This window comes from Leuciscus leuciscus, assembly GCF_965113295.1.
Source record: "Leuciscus leuciscus genome assembly, chromosome: 21".
Taxonomy (NCBI): Eukaryota; Metazoa; Chordata; class Actinopteri; order Cypriniformes; family Leuciscidae; genus Leuciscus; species Leuciscus leuciscus.
In genome coordinates, this window is record NC_138745.1 from 29,086,777 (window position 1) to 29,111,801 (window position 25,025).

Below are 25,025 nucleotides of genomic sequence, written 5' to 3' on the forward strand. Positions count from 1 at the left end.
TTGGAGCAGTTTTTTTTTTTTACTTTATACTCCTGTAATCCAAAAGGGAATTTTCCTTCCATTAAACTGAGTCAGCCTTTGGAGATCTTTTTTTATAGTGAAAACTGGAGCAAGAGTTCAAGAGGTGGGCCAAGTTCATCCATGACTTTGCACTTTCCTACCTGATCCCAGGAGAATGAGGGAACTCACCTGAGAAGTTTCTAGAAACCAGCATAGTAGTAAGAATGGCTCCCTGAACAAAGACAGAGAAAAATAGAGTGTTTCATCCATGGCAACAGGACTTTCAGCACTAATTACCCAAAGGATTAAGACTGGATGAAGACTCTTCAAACCCATTCCGTACCTTGAGTTTTCTGCGGGCATTGAACTTGCGCAAGCACTCCACAGTCTCTTGGCGATGCATCATGGACGCCACAGTGGACCGTTGCTGAAACGAGCAAAAAAAGATGAAGAAAAAATTGCACATCAGCATTATAGAGGTATTTGAACCAATTAAAGGAAGGGTTCACCCAAAAAAGAACATTGTTTTATTATTTACACCCCCCCATGTGGTCCTATATGAATTGTGTTCATCTGTGGAACACACAAGGTGTTATTTTCATAATATATTTGTCCCTTTTCCAATTCAATGAATGGTGAACTTTCAGGCTTCAAAAAGAATGCAAAAACACCCTAAAAGTAGTCCATACAACTTATTGTATTGTATTGACTTATTGTTGTATCTAAGTTTTCTGAAGTCATACGATAGTTTTGTGTGAGGAACACAGCCAAAAGAGAAGTTTATGTTATTCATTCAATCTCCTGACTGAGTTGCACTCGAGAACCAGAACTATGTCAGATTTGTGAACAAATCATTCGACCCATGCGTTTAAAAGATTTGAAATCTCCAATCCCAATTCACTGTAGGTGCAAAGAAAAGAGCAACGGGCACATTACTCAATTTCATTTTTCAAAATGTATGACATACTCAAAATTCAGATAATGTCAAATAATGACAATTTTCATATATAAGTGAACTATTCCTTTAAGTACCTTATTCTGACCTAAAACACATCAACTTATTCTGAGAGCTAAAATATGTGGAAAGTGACAATGTGAAAGGCTGCATTTCACATGAAACTCAATGATTCTTTCTTGCTCGGGGCTTGTGGTAAATTAAGTCTTCAGCAGAGATAACTTACGCAGACCCATGGGTGCTTGAGGGCCTGCTCTGCTGTGATTCTCTTAGCTGGGTTGATGGTCAGCATTTGGTTGATGAGGTTCTTGGCCTCGGGGGTGACCGTATCCCACTCCGGAGAAGGAAACTGTAGGGGAAAGAATCACGAGCGAGTGTTAGATATACAATCTAAATGCAGGAGAATGCCTAGAGAGCTTTTCACACCACAATACGTACTGACACACATACAGAGCAGTCTGCATCGAGGCCTAATGAAATTAAACCTGTCACAAGGCAGCGTACAGGATTCAATGAGTCACGCCAGTCAGTCCTCCTATAGTCGGCCTATTCGGCACGGCTGGTGCTCGAAACATGTTGCTTGCGCATTTCACACCTCATGGCTTCATTGCAGCCCGTAACTAGAGAAAATTGCAGTTGTAATTAGCCAATAAAAAGCTATGTCTGTATCAGTGTTGAATGTGTGTCGCACCTCCTCTTTCGTACCAGGAGATCCGTTACAAATCCTTTGTCTGTTCCAAGAAAACCTTGGGTAGGTTCCAGGAAGTATAATTTGTTTGCGCATCAAGCTGTGTTGCATCAGCTAAAACGAGCATGTGGATTGTACTTCGAAACACTGCAGGTGCTCATAAGCCCTTAAACACACTGATTCAGCTGCGCTTTTGGCTCAGGGCACCCGCTAAAACATGTCATGGGTGGGGCGTTTTTGCACTGCTGTGCGCTGCTTCAGCAAAGACGGCCACTCAGGACTGCGGACGGCGCATTCAAATGTGAACGCATGGCCGGAAGGCGCAGTGACAGAAGCTTGCAATGGATGATGAGGCACAACTACACCTCATTGATTGTGATCACATGACGAAAGGTTACAAAAGTACAAAACAGAGAAGCTCACGGTAAGGTTTCCTATTCTTGATTCTTACGGAATATACTGTGTGACAATAGCAATGTGTCAACCTGTAGAGATTTGGATTAAGATTTATGCCATGGTACATGGTACCAACGTTACTGGGTGTTATTTACAAAGAAAAATGCAAAACAATAAAGAGTGGGACAAGTCAACAGAAGGAATCATCCAATCAGAATTTAGAGCCAGAACTATCTTTATAATATTTATTGTCTTCTGTTATACACTACCATGCAAAAGTTCGCAAAAGTCGGTAAGATTTAAAAAAAAGAAATGAATACTTTTGTTCCTCAAGGATGCATTAAATTGGTCAAAAGTGACAGTAAAACATTGATAATGTTACAAAAAAAATCTATTTCACATAAATGCTGAACTTTTGAACTTTCTATTGATCAAAGAATCCTAAAAAAAAGTATCACAGTTTCCACAAAAATATTACTATTATTGATAATGTTTTTGAACACCAAATCTAGAACTTTTGAGCGGTATAGTAATTTTGCACTAATTATTCATCATTATTCATCATATAATTTGGTTTCTGTGTCCATCAATTTCCAAATACTAAGAGAAAATAATCAAATGGGATGAAAAACCATTTCATAAATCTTTATCTTCATTGCACTATACAATACCAGGCAGTACCACATTTATTATATAAATCAGGGGCCCATGCTCAGCTGAACGTTTCCTTCTGCCATGAAGTACAATGAAAATATTTATATATAATAAACTATTTGACTCTGAACATCAATAATGATTATTTTAATGCCTTTAATTTAAAATGTAAGCATCATAAGAGAGTATGCAAAATTTGGATCTACACTCGTACTGTATGAGAACTCAATTTTTTACGTCACTCCATCCACCAATGTGTTGTTGATATAAACCATTTTGTGGTTGGGTTTTCAGCAAAAATAACTACATTGTTTTATATATTTTGTGATAAAAGATTTATCATATTGCCATCCCCTGAAGTGAACTGACCTGGCCTGACACTGTGACCACCAAACCCATCTAACAGTGTAACACACATTCACTCCATTTTCACAACAAGCCACAATCATATCATCTCCTCCCTTTTATTTGACACATACATTTTAATGGAATGAATATCTCTCTGGGGCAGTCACTCGCTCCATGTCCTGCTAAATACATCTGAGGGTGTGAGACGGTGATGCAATTGATGGACAATTTAAAAACGCACCACACACACACACAAGCAAACAAACAAGCACGTACACTCTGGGACAAGGCAGTTGTTTCTAAGCAAAGCCCATCTCTCTGCAATGCGTCAGGGAGGGCCTGACATAATCAATAACAGCACCCGTAGTTCTAAATCGCACCCAATCAGAAATTAAACAGGCAGTTGGACCACAGAAACTGTTACAGAGACCTTGCGACATCTGTCGTAATCAAATAATGCTGGAATAATTAAGCAATGAGCTGGAATTTTATTTGATTATTTTTTACATTTTAAAGTTAATAAAATACATATTTTTAATTAAATTCCAGCTCATTGATTAATTGTTTGAGCATTACTTGATTGCTTTATATTTTATTTGTGTCTCTGAGCTTTAATAAATCTTATTTCTACCTCTTGGCCCATTATTGCCACCAGTTTAAATATTTATTGCACAGCTCTGCCTCTTGAATTTTATTCCAAGTGATTTCACAAATGTTGACAGGAAACGGTGTTAACGGTATCCTTCTGGGAAATTCCGGCGATTTTCTGAAAGGATGTAGAGGCCTTGTGATGTGCGGTCTAATATTAAACAAGCTTCACTAGACTGATTTATGAAACGACTTAATGAATTCACATAGACTGGACTAATTAGAAACAACCAAAAATATGATTTAAAAGTAAAACATGGCTTCAAAAATGAATGTAAATTTGACTGAAATGTGGCCAAAGGAAATGTGCAAGGAAAAAAGAGTTTTTACACTCCTAGTGAATGGCCGCTTTTTAAAGACTTGATGGTGCATTCAAAGACCAATCAGATGAAGGGTTTTTTCGAGCGGCTGGACTGAACTACAGTCAGGGACAGTGAGAGAGTGTGGGTGCATTAGACGACAACTGTACTTACATCATAAGCTCCAGCCTTGATCTGCTGGTATAACTTGTGTTGATCTTCATCCCAAAATGGAGGGTAGCCCACTAGTAGAATGTACAAGATTACACCTGTGAAAGAACGACAGAAAGAGGAAACAAGAGAGAAAGAAACAGTTAACTCATACTGTTAAATATTTGGCTGACAGACATTCCAAGGTTTTTTCAGCATGGTTATAAAGATGTTTCACTGATTGCATTACAGTACGTTTATACCATGGTATAATGGTACCATGACAGAATACTCCATTCTGATTGGCTGGAAGATGAGCGTTCAAACCATGTAATGCACAGGTAGTTCCAGTTTCATTGAAGCACACATGACTGGCGCTTTTCCACTACACAGTACCAGCTCGCCTCGACTCGGCTCGGCTCGCTTTTCGCTCCGTTTTCCATTGCAGATAGTACCTCCACAATAGTACCTGGTCGTCATAGCGACGCCGCAGTAAACTGCCGTGACTTAATCTTTTACGCGAGACGCGCGAGACACACCCGCTACCCACACACACACAGGACAATGGAGGAAATCGAGTGTGTGCTGTTTTTGGATGTTTTTGTTTTTGCTGTTTTTTATTCAGGATACTCCGTCTGGCGCGTGCAATGATGACGCAGTGAATAGTGACGATTCTCTCTGACCAATCAGCAGTCTGCTGTGTTTCCACGTCACATTTTAGTATCGCCTCAGCTCGCTTTAGAACCTCGCTGGAGGTGGTACGAAAAAAAGTACCTGGAAGCAGGTACAGGTACAACTTTTACACAGTGGAAAACCAAACAGAGCCGAGTCGAGTCGAGTCGAGGCGAGCTGGTACTGTGTAGTGGAAAAGCGCCAATAGAGAGAGAGAGATCAGAGATTGTGCTACACACAGAGAAACATTCAGGAGCACAGGAACTTGTTGTCAATGCTGCCCCAGGACTTTTAGAAATAAATTAGCTTCGCTACTGAATCGCTACATTATGTTACTCAGCGCAGAGGTGGTAATGTTGCAGTTTTTAAAGTAATTAAACTTTAAGTAATTGTAAGTAGAGAGACACAGCACAGATGCAGGTAATTCACTTGCACATCTCTCTCTCTTTCTCTTTCTCTCTCAAAAATTAATTAAAATAAATATTATAATTCAATCAAATAAATGTAATCTTACTACTTTACTACTTTATCTCAGTGTCTGATTTAAAACATGCAGAATGCTTTATCTAACGAGTCGTAGCGAACAAAATTAACTGTACTTTTAACCCTTCCAGTCAAATTTTGTGGTTCAAACATTTAACTTGTTAGTGTTGGCAAGTAACCATGGCAAAAGCGGGATAATCCAGGGCTAGATGAGCATTACACAATTTGAATGCACAGCGAGTTAACTTCCTACTGGATTGTTGTGAAATACAATTCATATGATAAAGCAATACCATATTTACATCCAAATGGTAGTTGTTTTACGTGGAACTCAACACTGTTGACTAGTACCTAATCATTTATGTAAAAAGATGTGTTTCCTGCAGCCTGAAGCTGACGTACGTCCCTGTTTTCACTCATTATTTGCTTCATTTCATGTATTGCAAAAGATTGTGTTGACAGACAGGTCCACAGAGCATCTGCACTATATTTTCTGCTGAGTTCAGCATGCGACGCGCATCAAAAATAGGCTCGGCACTGAAATTCTACTTGCAGTGCTATGCAGCATGACGTACTCGTGCAGTGTGAATACTGCAACCTGTTAATATGGGAAGCAGTTCAAGCAGACTGAATATGCAAGAGGTCTAATGATTAAGGACCCTGTTGAAGACTCACCACAGGCCCAGATGTCCACAGGTTTGCCGTATGGATCCTTCCTCAACACCTCTGGAGACAGGTAGCCAGGTGTGCCAGCAAAACCTGAGACAAAACAGCAAACAAGTTGAAAAGTGACTACCGGTATTCTTCACTATGAGTATAAGATAAAGTGGATATAAACTGAAGACTCCTGTAGGCAATGTAGCTCAGCCAATTAATGTTCACTGAAATGCTAATAATTCCAAGCATGTGTGTGTGGATAGTTAGATGGATTGTTCCATTCGCCAGAACCATTCAGAGCCAAAATGATGACGTGCTGAGATAGCTTCATCCCTCCAGCACTGGCAAGGCTGAAAAAGGCTGGAAATAGGTGGGTTTTTTAACAGCTGCCCATTGTGGTAAAATAATTCTGTGCTGTCCAATCATATAGCTTGTATATAACAAATATTCCACCCACAGGGCTTTTCTCTTCACAAAGCTAGGCATACTAGATGATTACCTATTTAAAACTAAAGAAAGCTGTACTGATACTTGATTGGCACTAAAGCAGAATGGCAGCAGAATTACCCAGCCGCCAGTAGGGGGCCGCAAGTCCTGAGAGAAGCATGCATGGTGATTTAATCCAGGAAAGGCAGCTGTTGAGGGACATTTTCAGAGCTAAAGGATCTTTCACACACCGACAGGAATGATGTGTGACAGCGAAACATGAAATGGGCAAAGATTGGCATTTAGCACGGCCAGAAAATAAGCCTTTACGGCCATTACAATCCATTTCAGACTGCAGGTAATGGAGCGGGAAATGTCGGAACATCCTTTTAAGATAAACTGAACGAATTTTATGAGGGAATCAGCACAGTTGCGTAGAGAAAATGTCTGAAAAGTCCTCACAAATATAGTAAATCCTGTAAAATGTAATACACTAGCAGTAAAAATAAGGTATAAAAGTATTAATAAACAGGCAAAACAATAGGCCTATTTTAATTAGTGAATGCTAAGTCAAATATTACGATTACTGTTGCCTATCAATCACCCAAAAAAGTTTTTGTGTAAAAATATATTTTAAATCTAAAAATCCCCTAAAGTTGTAGGGAAAAGATTTGGATAAATGTAGTAATTCAAATCATCTTGTGTGAGCTGCAGAATTAGTTATTTACCAAACCAGGCCTGCTGATCTCCCTGCACCTCGATGGCCAGCCCAAAATCTGCCAGTTTCACTGCCGCTCCTTTCATCTTACTGGCCAACAGCAAGTTCTCGGGCTGAGGAGGAAAGCAGATAATGCTTTTAACACACTAAACACTCACAAACAATTCAAATCGACTCCAAATAGAGGTTAAAACGATTATTTGTGATTGACCGTGCCCAGCGTGTGGCGCAAAGCCGGGGCAGTTCACTGGTGTTGAGATGTTCACACTGACATCAAAGCAACCAGACGTCACTTATATTTATATACTGTATATATACACACACATATATATTTATATATATGTATATACACTACCGTTCAAAAGTTTGGGGTCAGTAAGATTTTTTTATGTTTTTAAAAGTAGTATCTTCTGCTCAACAAGGCTGCATTTATTTGATTAAAACAGTAATATTGTGAAATATTATTCCAATTTAAAACAGCTGTTTTCTATGTGAATATACAGAAAAGTGTAATTTATTCCTGTGATCAAAGCTGAATTTTCAGCATCATTACTCCAGTCTTCAGTGTCACATGATCCTTCAGAAATCATTCTAATATGATGATTTGATGCTCAAGAAACATTTAGATTATTATCAATGTTGAAAACAGTTATTAATATTTTTATTTCATGATGCTGTGATGAATAGAAAGTTCAAAAGAACAGCATTTATCTGAAATCTAAAGCTTTTGTAACATTAAACACTAGCGTTCAAAAGTTTGGGGTCAGTAAGAATTTTAATTTTAATTTTGGGGGAAAGAAATAAAAGAAATCAATACTTTTATTCATCAAGGATGAGTTAAACTGATCAAAAGTTACAGTAAAGACATTTATAATGTTAGAAAAGATTCTATTTTAAATAAATGCTGTTCTTTTGAACTTTCTATTCATCAAAGAATTTTGAAAAAAAAATTTACACAAATGTTTTCAACATTGATAATAATAATGAATGTTTCTTGAGAATCAAATCATCATATTAGAATGATTTCTGAAGGATCATGTGACACTGAAGACTGGAATAATGATGCTGAAAATTCAGCTCTGATCACAGCAATAAATTACAGTTTAAAATATATTAAAATAGAAAACAGTCATTTTAAATTGTCATAATATTTCACAGTATAACTGTTTTTTTTTTTTTTTATCAAATAAATGCAGTCTTGGTGAGCAGAAGATACTTCTTTTAAAAACATTAAAAAAATCTTACTGACCCCAAACTTTTGAACGGTAGTGTATATATACACAGATATATATCAATTTTCATTATCAAATTTAACAGTGGCATTAGAACATCCAGCAGTAGGAAAACATACAAGTCCAACAATACAGTCCCTTTTCGACCTTCAGCACCGTCAGTGTGAACAGCCATTAAAGAGAAGAGCATCCCGAACAGATGTGCAGATGAACAGGTGGTTTCACTATACCAGCTCAGCAGGATAGGGCAGATTTTGGGGGTCAAAGATCTCTCCACAGGTACTTGAGTTTATACACAGCTTACAGGTTAAGCACATCTGAATAGGGTTTTCTTTACTACCACAGAGTTACGCGGAGCAAATATTAGGGTGGATTTCCTGTGGTTTTGTCAGTGCACCAAATTTGATAATCAAACACAAACATGCATCAATATCCAGGATCTTCAAGTACACAACTGAGGGAAAAGGCCCAGAAAGATATATTAGGCAGAATGGAAGCCTTTCAAACTAAAATATAGGCTGGAAAAAGTCGATTTCCTTTCCAGTTCTCGAATATACAACTCAATAGGCTTAATTTATTAGCTACCGCATATATATCTTCTCAATGCGGTCACACTCTAGTTCTACATTCAAGCACAGAATTTAAATGCGTCTGTTATGAGGATGCAGGGAAATTTATGCCCATAGGTGTGAATCTCTCGCTCTCCCTCATTAAATGCGCGGACTACAAATGAGGGATGGTGAGACTCGAGGTGACCCCTCCCACATCCCTCCGTCTCTCCGGCAATACCAGCAACAGTTGTCGTATCACGTTCTTCGCTATGGCAACCAGCCTGGGCACATCTCTGCTGCTCATCATTGGGCTCACATACACATGGGGGAGGGCAGCAGTGTATGTGACTAATGCACAATAGGAGGACGTGATAAAACTGTGCGTGTCTGTTTGCATTATCAAAGACACTGGCACTGTCAAGACAACATATACACACACACACTCATTTCATACATTCGCACGCACTGCAGTGCAGACACAACTTGTGTGTGATGTTTATGCATGCATTCATATGGTAATATAATGAATTGTTTAACTAGTGCTGTTAAAAAAAGAGAGTATTATTTCAAACAAAGATAATCCTCTGTACAAAAAGTCTTAGTATGTATTTGAGCATTACACCAGAACTAGAGATATGTAGTTCAGTTAGCTAAAGTCATCTTTGATTAAAATGAGGGGAATGATAAACAAGAGCAGGAATACTGATATATGTGTATATCTGTGTGTTTGTGTGGTGCAGGGCATCAACATGGAAACCCTCAGAGACGGCCCGTTTGCCATGTGTGGGGTCGTCGTGGCGATTGGCTCTCGCTCACCTTAAGGTCTCTGTGCACGATGTCATGCTGGTGAATATGATTGACACTCTCCAGGATCTGATTGATGCACTGGCTGAAAAACAGAATAATAAATCAATCAGTGGCAGAGAAAGATCATAAGGATAAGTGAGGGGGTGAGATATGGCTAAATATTGATTTAAACCTTCTATTTACTCTATTACAAACCTTTAATAAAGTCAGCTTCCTTATATTTACATTCCTTTCCATTAATTTTCCCTCTAAAAGGTAGTTTTCTTCTTTTTTTTTGTCGTTTTGAGAACTTGACAAATTAATTGAAGTCCATAACTTCAATCTGTTAGTTAAAATAAACCGTTGAAATTGATTACAGTAAAGTTAATCAACAGCCTGTGCTGGACAATTCAATTAAGCGAGTAAATTAAACATGACTGGATGATTGACACTACATATGCACGTACTGCTGCTACTTTAGCAGAATGAGCCAAGTCATGGGTCAAGTGTAATGTGACTGAGGCACATAAGATGAGCAGGGGATTGTGGGATAGCTGAGGTGAGCGTTACTCTTGGAAAAGCACCTCACTCTCAGACAGGTAGACACACATGTACACGCATTATCTCATCCCTCTTAAAGATGTAATCCTATAACAATGTTATAGAGGCCTAACCAGGACAGATGAACCAGAATGAGTGTGTGTGTGTGTGTGTGTTGCTTTGCTGTCACGCTGCTATAAATACTTAGTATTAATTTGAAATTATGCGTGCCTTTCTTTAGATCCTTATTGAGTTTGTTTTGAGGACATGGAATAGATGATGGTTAGGTCATGACTGTGTACAATCGACTTCTCTTCATAGGCCACTTGTAGTATTTAGCAAAACAGATGGATAGCTTTATAATATAATATAATATAATATAATATAATATAATATAATATAATATAATATATAAAACAAAACGGACAGTTCCAGTCCTTAATGATGATTGGTTGAGCCGCGTTCAAAACTGTGGTAAATTTCTCTACAAACAAAACTGTCTACGCTGTCATACAAATTACTGGCAACCATTCCGCTTCTGAAGAACTACATTGCTTGGCGGAAGAATAATATTTTTATCAACAGAATTACATTTTTGTGTCTGTGTGTTTATTTTATGAAACCTTGAGGAATAACCGTTTTATAAAAGCAATAAACCCGTGAAGCAATAAGCTCCACTTCGCATTGAGCCTAACAACGCCCCGTAGCTGTAAATTCACCGGTAAACCACGGCTTATTGCTTAATAATATAATATAATATAGATATTCACAATTTTTATTCACAAATTATATTAAATAATATAATATAATATAATATATTAAATTATATTATATTATTACTATATTATATTATATTATTACTATATTATATTATATTCAAAAGTGCAGAGTTATACAATGTCCTAACTAGGCGACAAGTTTCCAGTTACAAGAAACAGGGAAGACATAGATTTGATCACTTGTCACTTTACCATGCTTGGTTATGACATGCCACAAGGAATAAGGGAATACGAAAAGTGGATTACACGAGATAAGAAAGCAGATTGAAAAAAGACTGTTGAGTATATTAATGTTAAATGAATAATTTCTGTCATTTCTGTGCCACTCTGGGAAACCTGTTTAGAACGAATGCAGTTCAGTGCTGCTTTTGTTAGTGTTGCAGAAATGATGCACTCAAAAGGAGGGGCCAACTGAGGGCAAAAGGATGCGTTTTTGTGCGGCACCTGTTGATTGACAGTTCTGCAACTCCACCATCATTAAAGGCTCTCAGTTTTTCTGCACAAAAGGGATCGTCCACTTTGTGCTTTTGAATCAGATGTGAGTGTGTGTGTGTGTGTGTGTGTGTGTGTGTGTGTGTGTGTGTGTGTGTGTGTGTGTGTGTGTGTGTGTGTGTGTAAGTGTGACCTGCTCACTGCAGGCTGCAGCACAGTAACCACAGCAACAGTAAATTGGAGAGCCCACCTTGCGTCAGCTTCACTGTAATACTCTCTGGCGACGATGTCCTCAAACAACTCCCCCCCAGTCACACTGCGGAATTAGAGAGGAAAAAAACCCCAGTGAATCAAGGGATGAGAGAGTGGAGAGTGTGCTGGGTTTTGGGCTAATTTGGTCAGCAGCAGGAGGCAGAACCGACATTTTATACTTCCGTAAACATGATCGCAAATGTATGTGATGCTGCAGTAAAACTCGCATGGCCCAATTATACTTTTCATATAGGTATATTATTGGATGCAAGGCCGCAATTAGCAATTTTACCATGGTAACCGTAGGCTTTGACAAAATACAAGTGACAGTGCAAGACGATGGTGGCTATTACAAAGTTTCAGGAGTTTTACTGTAGTTACAATTACTGTAGTAACCTATGGTATTTTATCCGAAACTGGTAAATCTGAGAACTGTTTGAATTGCAGTTATGCAAAATGCAACACTTGGTGGAAAATGAGGAAAAGAAATGTCAGGGGAAAAAAAACACTTTAGAAAAATGAATAAAAACAACAATTAGAATAATAATAACAACAATTACAACAAATAAAATAATTTTGCATTGCAATAAAACTCATTTAAAAATACATTAAATGTTATAAAATATTTAGTTCTTATAGTGAGAGAAAAAGAGAGTGAGAGAGACTTGTTTTAAACGTTCTATTAAAAGAATCCAAAAAAGAATAATAATAAGCAGCACTGTTTTCAACATTGATATTAACAAATGTTTCTTCAGCTGCAAATCAGTAAATTAGAATAAGATTTTTTAAAGAAATCTTACTGGCCCCAAACTTTTGAACAGAAATAGATATTTATTGAGAATATTATGAAACAAATGTTGCTTATATCGCCAACTCACAATGGTTACCATGGTAAATTGTGAGGGTGGCGTGCAGTTGAAGTGCACGAGACATGTAACAGGAACATTAGTAACTCAGCATTTGTTCCAGATAAATTGAGTTCCACAATGACACCTGGGAAAATCAAAGTGCACTGGACTCTGGTTAAAACCAGAACAACAATCTTGACAGTACTAAATCGTATTTTTAGTGCCACCCAGAAATGTCTGCCCATCAATTCTGCAGGCAGATCCCATCAAATTGAAGGATATATTTTTGACACCTGGGAAGATGCATACGAGGTTGTTCTTGTCGAACATATTTCAGTTGCATTTATCTGCCTGCAGCAATGGGGTTTCAGACATGATTCATTGGAACGAAATGTCTTGGGTTTGATAACTTGTCCATCCTTCTTCAAAGAGCAGGAAGACTATTACAACCATTGAGAGTTACAAACTTACCTGAAGACAGAAGCTATGTTATTTTTTGTATTATTTATTTACTAATACAGTATTTGGTCATATTTTTTATTAAATTAAAATTAAATGAGGATTAATTTTAGTCAGAATGCTGTCTTAGAAGGCAGTTACCTACATAGGAACAGAGCCTATTTTATTATCATGTCTCAAGTTACAATACAACATATACTGTGTGTCTGTGTGTGTGTGTGTGTGTGTGCGTGTGCGTGTGTGTCTGTGTCTGTGTGTGTGTGTCATACTCACAGGTCAAAGACCAGGTAATGGAAGCCTTCTTCTGAAATACTTTCATGGAGCCGAACTAGGGTTGAAAAGACAACAAGAGAATCAGCATTAAACAATGTCAGACACAGAGATAATGCATTATGAAAGCAAATGTTTTTAATGAGAGGGAAATCTTGAGCATTCCTCGCTCCATCACACAGCGTTCATAAAAACATCTGATGAGAACATACAGCATACGTCCAATTACACGCTATTATAGTGACACTTACAATTATGAGCCACGTTTATAGACATAAGATAACCATAATGAGCACATGGCGAAATGAAATAACACAAAAAGAAACAATCGAAAAGAGAGATGGTATATGGATGACAAGCTCACATGTGTACACAAGCAGTGTGTCACGTAGACAGTGACACACACCGAGTGTATGTGGATGGAGAGAGAGAGAGAGAGAGAGAGAGAGAGAGAGAGAGAGAGAGAGAGAGAGAGAGAGAGAGAGAGAGAGAGAGAGAGAGAGAGAGAGAGAGAAAAATAAAGAAAGAGAGTTAAGTAAACACTGCCCAGAATAGCAGGAGCCTTATGAGAGTGCTAAGAAAAAAAGCAACATTGCAACTAGAGGAGGAAGAGGAAGAGAAAGAGACGGAGGGTAAATAACAGAGAAATCGAGGCAAATCTGATGTTGGAATATATATATATTAGATAAATGACTTCTACATTATTAGAGTAATGCAGTGAGTCAATAGTCCTCAGAGTGATTGTTTGACAAGCAAGGCCCTAGCCTGTTGACACTGGTACTGCAAACATGAGCTGCTATCATGCCCCTAATTACAGATGCTCAAGTTTAATAAAGTCCTAAACATTCAGTCAGAGGTTAATACCATGTAAATTGACATCTGCACACATTTAACTTGTGTAAAATAGGTATACCAATATACAGCATCAAACAATGTATGGCAGGACTGGGAGCCACTGAAGTTTGATTGGATGGAAACCATAGACTAAAAAAAGATGGACGAAGCCCCTTCACTCTCTTCCATTGGTGAAAAGGGAAGCCGCCAAAGTCCTAATATTGCGCTGACATCTTGCGCAGATTTGGGACCTGCTTCTGCGCAGTAGTGAACGCGGGACCTGATTCTGCGCAGTAGTGAGCAAGAAGTAAAGCCGTGATATCAAGGTCTCGCCCTCACTCCCACAGAAACGGTTAATACAAAATTTACAGTGTGAAATAAACCGTTATGGACATGTAGAAATTAAAGTTGAAGCTCCAATCTCCTCCCAAAAATCCACCCAAAAAGTCAATTGGTGCCTTGGTGACTACTTCGTTTAGAGAAGCTGTCAATCACAGCTGTCAATCATGACGCCACATTCCCTTTTTTATAGCATCAAATAACTAAGACCAAACTTATTTTTAAAAAAAACGAACACTTAAACTTAAATCAGCATGATATAAACTACCTAAAATGACAGAAAACATCTTTGAAATTTTTTTTTATTTGAAGTAATTTGATTGTTTAGTTTCCATCGCGTCCAGTAGACTTCATGGGGTGGAGGGGTTTATGACCTATACTGGGACCAGCCACCAGGGGGCGATCGAGGCGCTTTGGCTTCACTTTTCAGCACTTGTTCGTCACGCTCGATGGAAACATGTTAGTCTATAATATTATTATATATATTGAAGGTGAGTGTTTTTTCTGTTAAAATACTTTGCAGTTCCCCTTTAATTTCCTCAGAAAGTGTAAACACTGTGGTGCCTTCAAAACATTGCTCTGTTTGTTTGATCCCAAAAAGCAACATCGGTTCAACCAATAGCATGATTCTGGAGGTGGGACTATCTGTTGGTTCAACCAATGGTAAACAGGGGAAGTGTTTGAAAAGACGGGAAACCTGTTTGAGAATAATCAATTTAGTTTGGTGCCGAAATTACATACTTCACCTTTATTCACATTATTTTTGTAAATTTCTATAATAATAATAATTATTATTATTATTATTATTAGAAACGAGTCATTTCTGCAAATGAAATTACAAACTCACAAAAATAATGACTTTTAATAATAAAAATAATGATTATATGATATATATTTTTATTATTATTATTATTTAATATTACAATAGTCTTTAAAAAAAAACACTTTACTGTACTTTAATTTTTTAAGTATTAAAAAATGTAATACTTGCTGACTGAGTGAGGAAAAGGGAAAGAGATACACATTGTGTGTGCCAACTGTGCCAGTAGCGATGAGCACTCAGTCCTCTCTTCTCTTTAACCTTTCAGACTGTCTCTCTCTCTCTCTCCATCTCTCTTCCTTCATTGGCTCTATTGTTCAGCACTTATGTGCAGCCCAAGCAGAAAACATGACAAGCTGTCCACTTGAGGAGGGACAACAGGAGGGAAAGTAAAGGAGAGAGAAACAGATACAGGTGATGGAGCAGGAAAAAGGAGATGGCATCGCCTGAGGCGGGGAACAGAGACGAGAATACAAAAACACACTGGATGGAAAAATGGCGAAAGTGGTAAAAAAGATGGAGGAGTGAGAAACAGAGAATGGAGGAGAAAGACACTGGACAGAGTGTGAATCCGAGGTCAATGTGGGACTACTTTAAAAGGTGTGCAAGATGCCAGACAGTAGAACTACATATCAGTAAAATACAGAACTGAAATGAGCGTTATATAACCATAAAACTATATACACATGATATATATACACACACACACATAAATATATACATACTAGGGCTGTCAAAATTAATGTGTTTATTTGTTTAGCATTTGTTTAATTCCTGTCATCCTTTAGCTAGCATTACACTATGTGATCAGGCTCTTATCCATGCAAATGCTTTAAAATTATTCAAGACAAGACACAAAAGAGAACTCAGTATCTCCTGTCTGTGTGACATACATGACTCATGCGCAAAATGCCCAGTTTGTAGAGTATCCTTGTAAGCACAGTCTTGAATTACTTAGTCTTAAATGAACGTAAAGAGTGGTGAGAATGCGTGTTATATCCGCGTCATGGGCAGGTCTTAAAGTGAAGCCTTAAGAGACTTCTTTCAAAAACAAAAAAAATCTTGCTGAGCCCAAACTTTTGAATGGGACTGTAAATTTAGTCAAATGCATCCAAACTTTTAAATGGTGGTGTACAAGTGAGTTTGTTGCAGTGAGTATCTGCAGCTGTGCGTGTGAGTGTTTATGATTTTGTGTGTGTGTGTGTGTGTGTGTGTGTGTGTGTGAGCTGGTGGCAGTAATGACTAGGACTGAATTAGGCTGAAGTATTTTTCACACAATCAGGCAAAAGCAATAACCTCAAAACATATCAGGGATTGTGTTACAGAAACTTCTTGTCTTAAGACTTGAGTTCCTTACGGAAATCACCAAGTTAGTTAGTTAGTTAGTTAGTTAGTTAGTGACAGTGTACATTAATCAACATTCATGAATGTACATGTACCCAAATGAGCCCGAAGGCTAGTTTTCATTGGTACCAAATAGATAAGACGGGATTCTAGTGTTGGATGTTTCTGTAATACGGCCCCAGGGGTATAAATATGTAACACGGTACGAGTAATTATCAAATTAATATAACAGAATGTATCACAATGTAGTTATTTTTGTAGGAAATGTAATAAAGGAAAATGGTTTATATGTTAATAACCATGATCCAAGTATAATTCTATTGAGACTATTTCATTAAATTTTTTTATTAAATCTTATTATTTGAAAGATAAGATAAGATGAGATGAATCACAATGAACAAACCTCTAATGCATCTTTTGTGGTATAAACAGCACAAGCAAATCCTTACACCTCAGACCTCATACACTGTCATAGTGCCTAAACCAGGTGCGTCTTTCTTCATCTTCTTCGTGGTTTTCTTCCACTCTCTCGCCTCTTCTTTTGCCGTTCTCCTGAACTCATTGGCAATAATGATGGTATTTGGACTGAACTGCTGCCCACCAGCATCTCCCACCTCAGCACAGTTATTTATAGAGCTCCACTCCTCTTCTATCCCTCTCCATCTCTCTCCGCTGCTCTCTCCATCCCTCTGCATTCACCTCTTTCTTGGTCGACATCGCCCCCATCTCGATGGCTCTGCTCTCGATAGCTCTGTTGTTTTCTCCTCGTTCTATCGATCAGTCTCCCAATTTCTGTCTCCACTCCTCCCTCTAGTTCCCTCTGTGCCTTAATTTTCATTCTCCTTTGTTTGTGGTCTACTAAATTCGGCCATTTATTAGTTACATTTTTCCCCTCACAATCATTATTTTGTTCTATTGTTCATACGTTCCTCTAGACAATGACTTTTGGAAGAGGCTGTTCCGCAGGACACAGTATTTTTGCAGCAAAAATACTTCAGCCTAATTCAGTCCCAGTCATCACTGCCACCAGCTTACACACACACACACACACACCTGCAGATGCCCACTGCGACAAACTCACATATACACCACCATTTAAAAGTTATGGAGTAAATTTACAGTCCCATTCAAAAGTTTGGGTTCGGCAAGATTTTTAAATGTACAGTACAAAACTGTAATATTGTGAAATATTGTTACAGTTTAAAATAACTTTTCTATTTTAATATATTTTCAAATGTAATGTATTCCTCTTATGGCAAAGCTGAATTTTCAGCATCATTACTCCAGTCTTCAGTGTCACATGATCCTTCAGAAATCATTCTAATATGCTGATTTGGTGCTCATGAAAGATTTCTTATCATTATCAATGTTTAGAACAGTTGTGCTGCTTAATATTTTTGAGGAAACCATGATGCATTTTGTTCAAGTTCAAAAGAACAGTACTTCTTTGAAATAAAAATCTTATGTAACAATGTAAAAGTGTTAATGTCTGTGTTAATGTAAGTGTTAAACTGTCACTTTTAATCACTTTAAGGTGTCCTTGCTCAATAAAAGTATTAATTTCATTCAAAAAGAAATGTACTGAACCAAAACTTTTGAACAGTATTAGGTGTTTTGTAACTTTTTATATAAAAACCCAAAGGCTTCAATATTAGGTATGTAGACATATACACTGTGAATAAACATTTCTTTACAAAACTATTTTAAAGGATGAGATAGACTAGAAAAGCAGCAAAAAGTCTGCAGCATAGAGTGCACGTGAAGCACCCCATGATGCACCCTTATGATGTTTGTTGAGAGAATGAGCAGAGCTGGAATCTAGACAGAGGGGTTGTGAACTTGAAGCTCAAATATAAAATAGTTTAGATTTTATTTTTATAAAATGTTTGTTGGACCCACACTTCAAATTCTCTCATTTAATAATACCGATAAAGGATCCAGTCTCTCTAAACCCCATGCTTTCCAATAGCCTACTCTGCTCTGATTGGTCAGATGACCCAGTCTGCTGTGATTGGTCTAACAAAACGCTTGTCCGAAATTAAACAGCCATTACCATATCTAAATTTCAGCTCTAGAGGCTTCCTCAGAGCTTGATAAAGTGATACGAACAGTACCAATGGCGTCGGTTTTGGCGTATTCATTTGAGAATTAATTCATTTGAGAATTGAGATTAATTTGAAACTTTTACATAGACAAAAAGCCATATTAGACACTACATGAAAGGTAATACCTGAAAGCATAATGGGGCACTTTTAAAAATAGTCATAATTCAGATCTAACTCACCGATATTGGGGTGTTTGAGTAGACGACAGATTCGGGCCTCACGCTCCAGTTTCTGATGATCTGCAGAGGACAAAGAGGGGGAGAAAAGCAGGTTAGATATTTGAGGTGGCTGATGGCTTGTTCTCACAACTATAAAATGAAAAGAACACTTCAGCTGAGGTGCGAGAGGCTCTGTCTTCTCCTCTAAGAAGAGAGAACATTTTCACACAGGTGTCATAATTGTGACCAGCAGTGCTGGGGAGGTAAGGGAGGGAACAATTTACAGAATCACTGAGACAATCTGCTCATTTAATTCAATAACTGAACTTTAGGACATTATTTGAACTAATAAAAAGAAAAAAATAACATAAAAAGATGCGCTCTATATGCAGAAAAAAATTGTAATAATATACTGATATATAATTTGATCGGCATAACCAATAAAAAAATTATATATATATATATATATATATATATATATAGTGACTTTGCTCCTGTCATGATAAGTTACTGTAAATTGTGTTTGTTGGAGTGGGGGTGAGGTTCAAGCTAATCTAGGGCTTATTACTGAAACATGTTATATGCTTGTGTGAGCTTGAAGGATGAATGTTACGTAAAATTAAACAAAGAAGCCCGAGGGCTCATTTCCTCACACTTGCAACACACACACACACACACACACACACACACACACACACACACACACACACACACAAAATCACAAGCGTGGGGAGTCTAAATAGCAGCTCAATGTCTTGACTGGGGTTTATTCATCTTCTCAATGTAAAAATCACCCACTATGCACTGCTGAAGGCCTATGGAATTGGATGTGATTCATATTTTGGAAAATAATAGGCTTAAAACAATGTTTTGACAGATTATGTTCATACAGCAGGCTATGCAAGCTTTCATATTTTGCTTGTTAGCCATTGCAGATCAAATATTAAAACTTTAAATAATAAGAGATATTATAGATCGATTTGCTTTAATTAAATTCCTAAAACGCCACAGTAGCAAGCAGTTTTCTTATTTATTTTTGCATAAATATAACATTTTGTTCAGTTAAAAGAAAAAAGAAAAACTTTCGACAAAGGTGTAAGAAAACTACACTTCAAAACATTTTTTCTAGTGTACACAAATCTGCTTTTACCTGATCTTGTCTTTTTACCAGACAAATCCAATCATAATCATTTAATTATCAAGTAAATATCAGGGCCATCTCAAAGGTCTCAGACAAGTCATGCCCTTAAAAGAACTTGCTCTGCAGTGACCATGTATAGTACATGAAACACATCATCACATCCAAACCTGCCACTTCTGAACTTTGTCCCAAGAATCACTGTCATAAGCACTCAGACATGGAGTGACAACTGTACTGTGTACGTGGCCAGTAGATGAACATTACAAAATTAATGTGCATGTTTGTGCAACCGGCATGGACAGTGTATTCTTCATGGAGTAATACTGTCAGCTTTCATTCGCCCAGCTCTCCGCAATAAACACATCAACTTGAGTCAGCCTGCAAATATTAACACTGTCTAAGTTGACTTGCTTAAGCAAGACATTGTGAGAAACACAAGAGTCTAGCGGACATCATAGCAGGCTCTGGGCCAAAACCTAGTGGGTTGCTTACGTAGGAGGCATTTTAAGGTGTGATCTTGATGTGAAGACTGTTCCAAAAATGTAGGCAGCATAAAATACACCTTATTTTGGTCAATGCTAGGGAGAATTGCAAGTCAATTGCCAGATGCGCAGCTTGGTTAAAAACGACAAGCTCATTTAAAAAAAATAAAAAAATCCAAGATGGCGGACAAAGATATGTTAAATAAATCACATTCATTCAATACAAAAAAAAAAAGTATCAATAAAAATGTCAATCTTACAACAAAAGCAGAGACATTTACCCAATATTTTTGTGTATTTTTACAAACGTGTTGATTTCTGCAACAAATATTTTCTGTTTAACGCATCAAAAATATTTTACGCAATTAACGCAGCCTACGTTTTCCCCCGTTCCTGAAGTAGCTACGCTAATAATGTCTCCCCACATCCTTTGGCTAGTGTTATAGTATGATCATGCTATCTGGGTTCTGCCAAAGACTTTAGATATACAAAGACTGTGCACTCATATTACTCATGGATGGGAGAAAGTTCAACACACAGTATGGAAGAATAAGTCCTGCCTTCTAAATTAAGGAGCCAATCACAGATCGGTAAAGGCATTGTGTCACTCAGAGCTGTTTTTCAACCAGTCCGTGTTTTGCGCAGTGTTACCAACTTAGCAACTTACCAACTTAGCACCTAGCAACAAATCTAGCGACTTTTTGGACAAACCTCAGTAACTTTCAAAAGTCGCCAGTACTGTCCTGCGAGCGCGAGGTCTTGCTTTCCCCCTGCCGTCACACCTCTCTCTGCATCTACACTGTTCAGTGAATGGCTGAGAGAAGCAGCAGCAGCACATCCGTTGACCGCACTTTTGAGACGCACCCGCTTAGAGCATTGCGCATTGGCTGGTCCAGCCTGAAGAATAAGCTTTTTTAACGCTATTTGAGCATAAGAAACATTTATGGGACAGTTCATGTCAGATTTAGTTCCCCATTAAAGTTGATAGGACGTGGTCTTGGATGCTCAAAATAGCTGCCCGGAGCCGTTGCAAATATGGCCACAGAGTGAACAGACTTTCCTTGAAAGGGACTTGGTTGGAAAGAGAGCGGCCGACCGAGGATGGTCCGCATGTAGGCCTATCCTATGATCACCGCCACGTGTTTCTCTTTGAGAGGCCGATGGATGCAAGACATACAGGTGTAAGTGTTAAAATAAGTGTAAATACTTGTGATATTGTAACGGATCAATCCACACATAAAAATATGGATACCAAATGTTATAACTAGTCATTTTCTTACAGTCAAAATGAATGTGCAAAATAAACTTAGTGGGGGGTAAATGAACTGGCAGCTCTCATTCAAACAGAGAAAATTGATATCGACAGAAAACATGCATCAGACAGAAACATCATGTAAAAGATGTGAAATTTATAAAAGACTGTTAAGACTGTTGAAGTTCACTTAAATTAAAAAAGTTTAAATATTTTTTTAAGTTTATTAAATGTATACATATATAAATATATACATATTATATATATATATAAATAATTTTTAACACAATTTATGCTTATTAGCATATCACATTGTTAATTTAAGAGAATGCTAACATTCAAGTTTATTGAAATGTATTGCTGAACATGTTGCTGCCTATGCTGTCTATGCAGGCACTAGTCAAGGTTTTTGAAACAGAGCTATAGAATGACTATGATTCTGTCCAATTGTTACTTTTTTATAAAATGGCACTTTTGAAAGAACATAATACAAAACACCCCATCCAATCAACTTAACAAGCACATCAACTGGAAGATAAGTGCCATTTTTGATTCGGTTGTTGGTTTGATTGAATGTGTTATTACACACACATGCATCCATTATAATCTTCCACATATTGTGCTGTCTGTGGTCCATAACTCCTGTTTTTTTCATCTTTTTCTCTGCCCCATTATGTCTTGTCGATAATCTTTCTCTGAACTAGATTATGTGTTAGACTTTCACACACAACCACGCATGTACATGCACACACACACACGCACGCGCACACACACACACACGCGCGCACAGCAGACATGCTCCAAGCTAACAGGATTACATCCTCTCCCATCTTGCCCTGTGACCCAGTAGAAGATTAACCCTTAGCATGCTGCTGGCACAAATACGGTTTTCCTCTACACCCCTTTCCCTGCTGGCCAACACTGACCACACACACTCCAACCGCAGAAGCAGAAGAGTGCCAAGATGGCACCAAATCCCTGTTACTGGATCAGCACAGAGGCACAATGAAAACGTGATTCTATGAACTGGCAACTGAAGCAAATAGAAAACTAGAAACATTTATATGAGGAAGAGAGGGCAATACAGCTAAAAATATATAAATGGAAAACATATATATATATATTTTATACACACACACACACACATATATATATAAACATATTGATGCTCTTCAATCTAGTTCTCCATGGCTTGTTTATCTAAATAAAAAAACAGCCATAAAGAGAGATAAAATTAGGCTGTCAGAATAAAGATTGTAACATCACCATACCCACACTAGCAGAATTTAAGACTACTATCTGTCAGAATGAGCTGGTTTAGTATTAAAAAGGGAGCTTTAAACTCTAGATCCTCCATAATATTTATACGTTTACGTTCATGGTAGTCTGTTTCATAACTAAAAAAATATACAAGATACTAGAGCTGCATAATTCTGGATAAATTGAGACATAGTTTCCAATAAAGATAATTACATTCTCCATGATTCTGAACAGACAAAATAACATGTAATTTACTAGAGTTTCTGATAAAATAATAATTGTTGATAATTATCAATTATTATTTTAAAAATCATTTCCTGTAGCTCAAACATGTTCATGGTGCCAGCAACACCAAGGTCATAGGGTTCGATTCTCAGGATACGCATGAACTGATAAACTATACCTTTTGTTCTAGTTCTCCATGGCTTGTTTATCTAAATAAAAAAGATAAAGTGTCTGCAAAATGTGTAAATGTAAAAACTGATTTCACATTGATTACAAGGTCTGACTCAGGTCTGTATTAAGGCAAAAGAATACATTCAATGACAAATATTTTTTAAGATATTCTACTGTTAAGTTTCAGTTCCAAAAGAAAGTAGAGAGGAAACTCCCTTCTATATTACAGAGAGACACATCGGCGTGGTGCTATCAAAACTACTTCAGTTTCACTACGGAAGATAACACACTCTCATGCTGCTGTAATTGTATTACAGACACACACAGCACTCTAATCTGATGCATAATTAAACGCAGGGTAGAGATAGGAAAGGCCCTCTGTCCTGACATTCTGTGTAAAGGGTGAATAAGAGCAGGACAGACAGGAAGACAATGGGGGAAATGGGAGCCACTGAAAGGTTACAGAGAAGAAGCCAAGCAGTGGAATAAAAACACCAAACGAACCCTGCATTGAAAGTGAAATAGATCTTTTATTGTGAAGTCCATTGATATTTTGCACATAGATATATCTAAAACACCTTTAAATTATGCGAGTAGCGGAAACGTGGGTTGAAAGTGGAATCAAAATTAGCAAATGATGCAAATTAATGAATAGAAATTAATTAAAACTGGAACTCAACTGGAATTGGAATTGAATATAAATTGAATGGACATTAAATAACTGATTTTGGGGGGGAAAGTAGAGGAAAGAGAAATACATTGGGATGGAAATGTAACTGAATTATAGTTTAAACTGGAATTAAAACAGAAATAAACATTGAAACTATTGTTAATTTTGTCATCTTTTTTTGTTATTTAGTCTAAGTCCTGTGTCAAATGTACTTTTTAGTTATGATATTTAGTCAACCATGTCCTGTTTTTGTTTAGTCAAAGAAACTTCTCTCCAAAATTAAAACAAGAAAAATTCCTAATAGTAGTTCCAAAAATTCCTATTCCTATTATTTTCTATTAAAACAACAGCAAAAAAACCTTTGTATTGCAGAGTTTTTGTAAGTGCATTCATTCAGCAACCCCAATCGCAAACAAAATAGAGGAGATCCATGTTTGTATTTATTACAGGTCAGATTTAGTTGCAGCAAACAGTGCAAGTGGCTCGTGACAGAACACAGACTGACTGAATTACACTTTCATTTCAGCAGAATATCTCAAATGAGATAGGCTTACATGTTAGTCTGTTTCCAGATCATCCGAGCTTCTTCTGCAATGTAGAGATAACGCGTACACATGGTTCCCAGATTGCAAAGATTAAGTAAAACACGGCAGAAAATGTATCCTTTTAGCAGAAAAGCTCTGATTGGGGGATTTAAACTCTTGACAATTGGCAACCACAAACATGAACACTTGTAGTAATATTTTCTATTTTTTTCGACAACTTTATTTTTTGTACAACATTAGTTTCGTCTTTTATCGTCATCGATATTGCATGTTGTTGATATAATCACAGTTATCTATTATGGTTGTCTCATCATTGTCTCGTCTTAGTCATGGGGGAAAAAAGCACATCGATGAAAATTTTTCATCACAATTTTCGTTTAAAAAATGTACACGAATTGAAACTTAATTATATGTGCATTAACTGGAACTGGAATTG

General features: G+C 37.3%; 1 protein-coding gene across 15 annotated transcripts in view; it reads right to left on the reverse strand.

The window, feature by feature from the left end:
* The window catches only part of camk2g1 (calcium/calmodulin-dependent protein kinase (CaM kinase) II gamma 1), a 73,552-nt gene that overhangs the window by 17,808 nt on the left and 30,719 nt on the right, over positions 1 to 25,025 (reverse strand). For all 15 annotated transcript variants that reach the window (XM_082151628.1, XM_082151633.1, XM_082151632.1 and 12 more), the window contains exons 3-12: positions 18,865 to 18,924; positions 13,247 to 13,301; positions 11,665 to 11,730; positions 9,694 to 9,766; positions 7,105 to 7,207; positions 5,969 to 6,052; positions 4,163 to 4,257; positions 1,182 to 1,304; positions 344 to 427; positions 190 to 232 (exon numbers count right to left, since the gene is read on the reverse strand). In XM_082151628.1, coding sequence (XP_082007754.1) covers positions 190 to 232; positions 344 to 427; positions 1,182 to 1,304; positions 4,163 to 4,257; positions 5,969 to 6,052; positions 7,105 to 7,207; positions 9,694 to 9,766; positions 11,665 to 11,730; positions 13,247 to 13,301; positions 18,865 to 18,924 — 786 coding nt within the window. The remainder of the gene's footprint in view (positions 1 to 189; positions 233 to 343; positions 428 to 1,181; positions 1,305 to 4,162; positions 4,258 to 5,968; positions 6,053 to 7,104; positions 7,208 to 9,693; positions 9,767 to 11,664; positions 11,731 to 13,246; positions 13,302 to 18,864; positions 18,925 to 25,025) is intronic.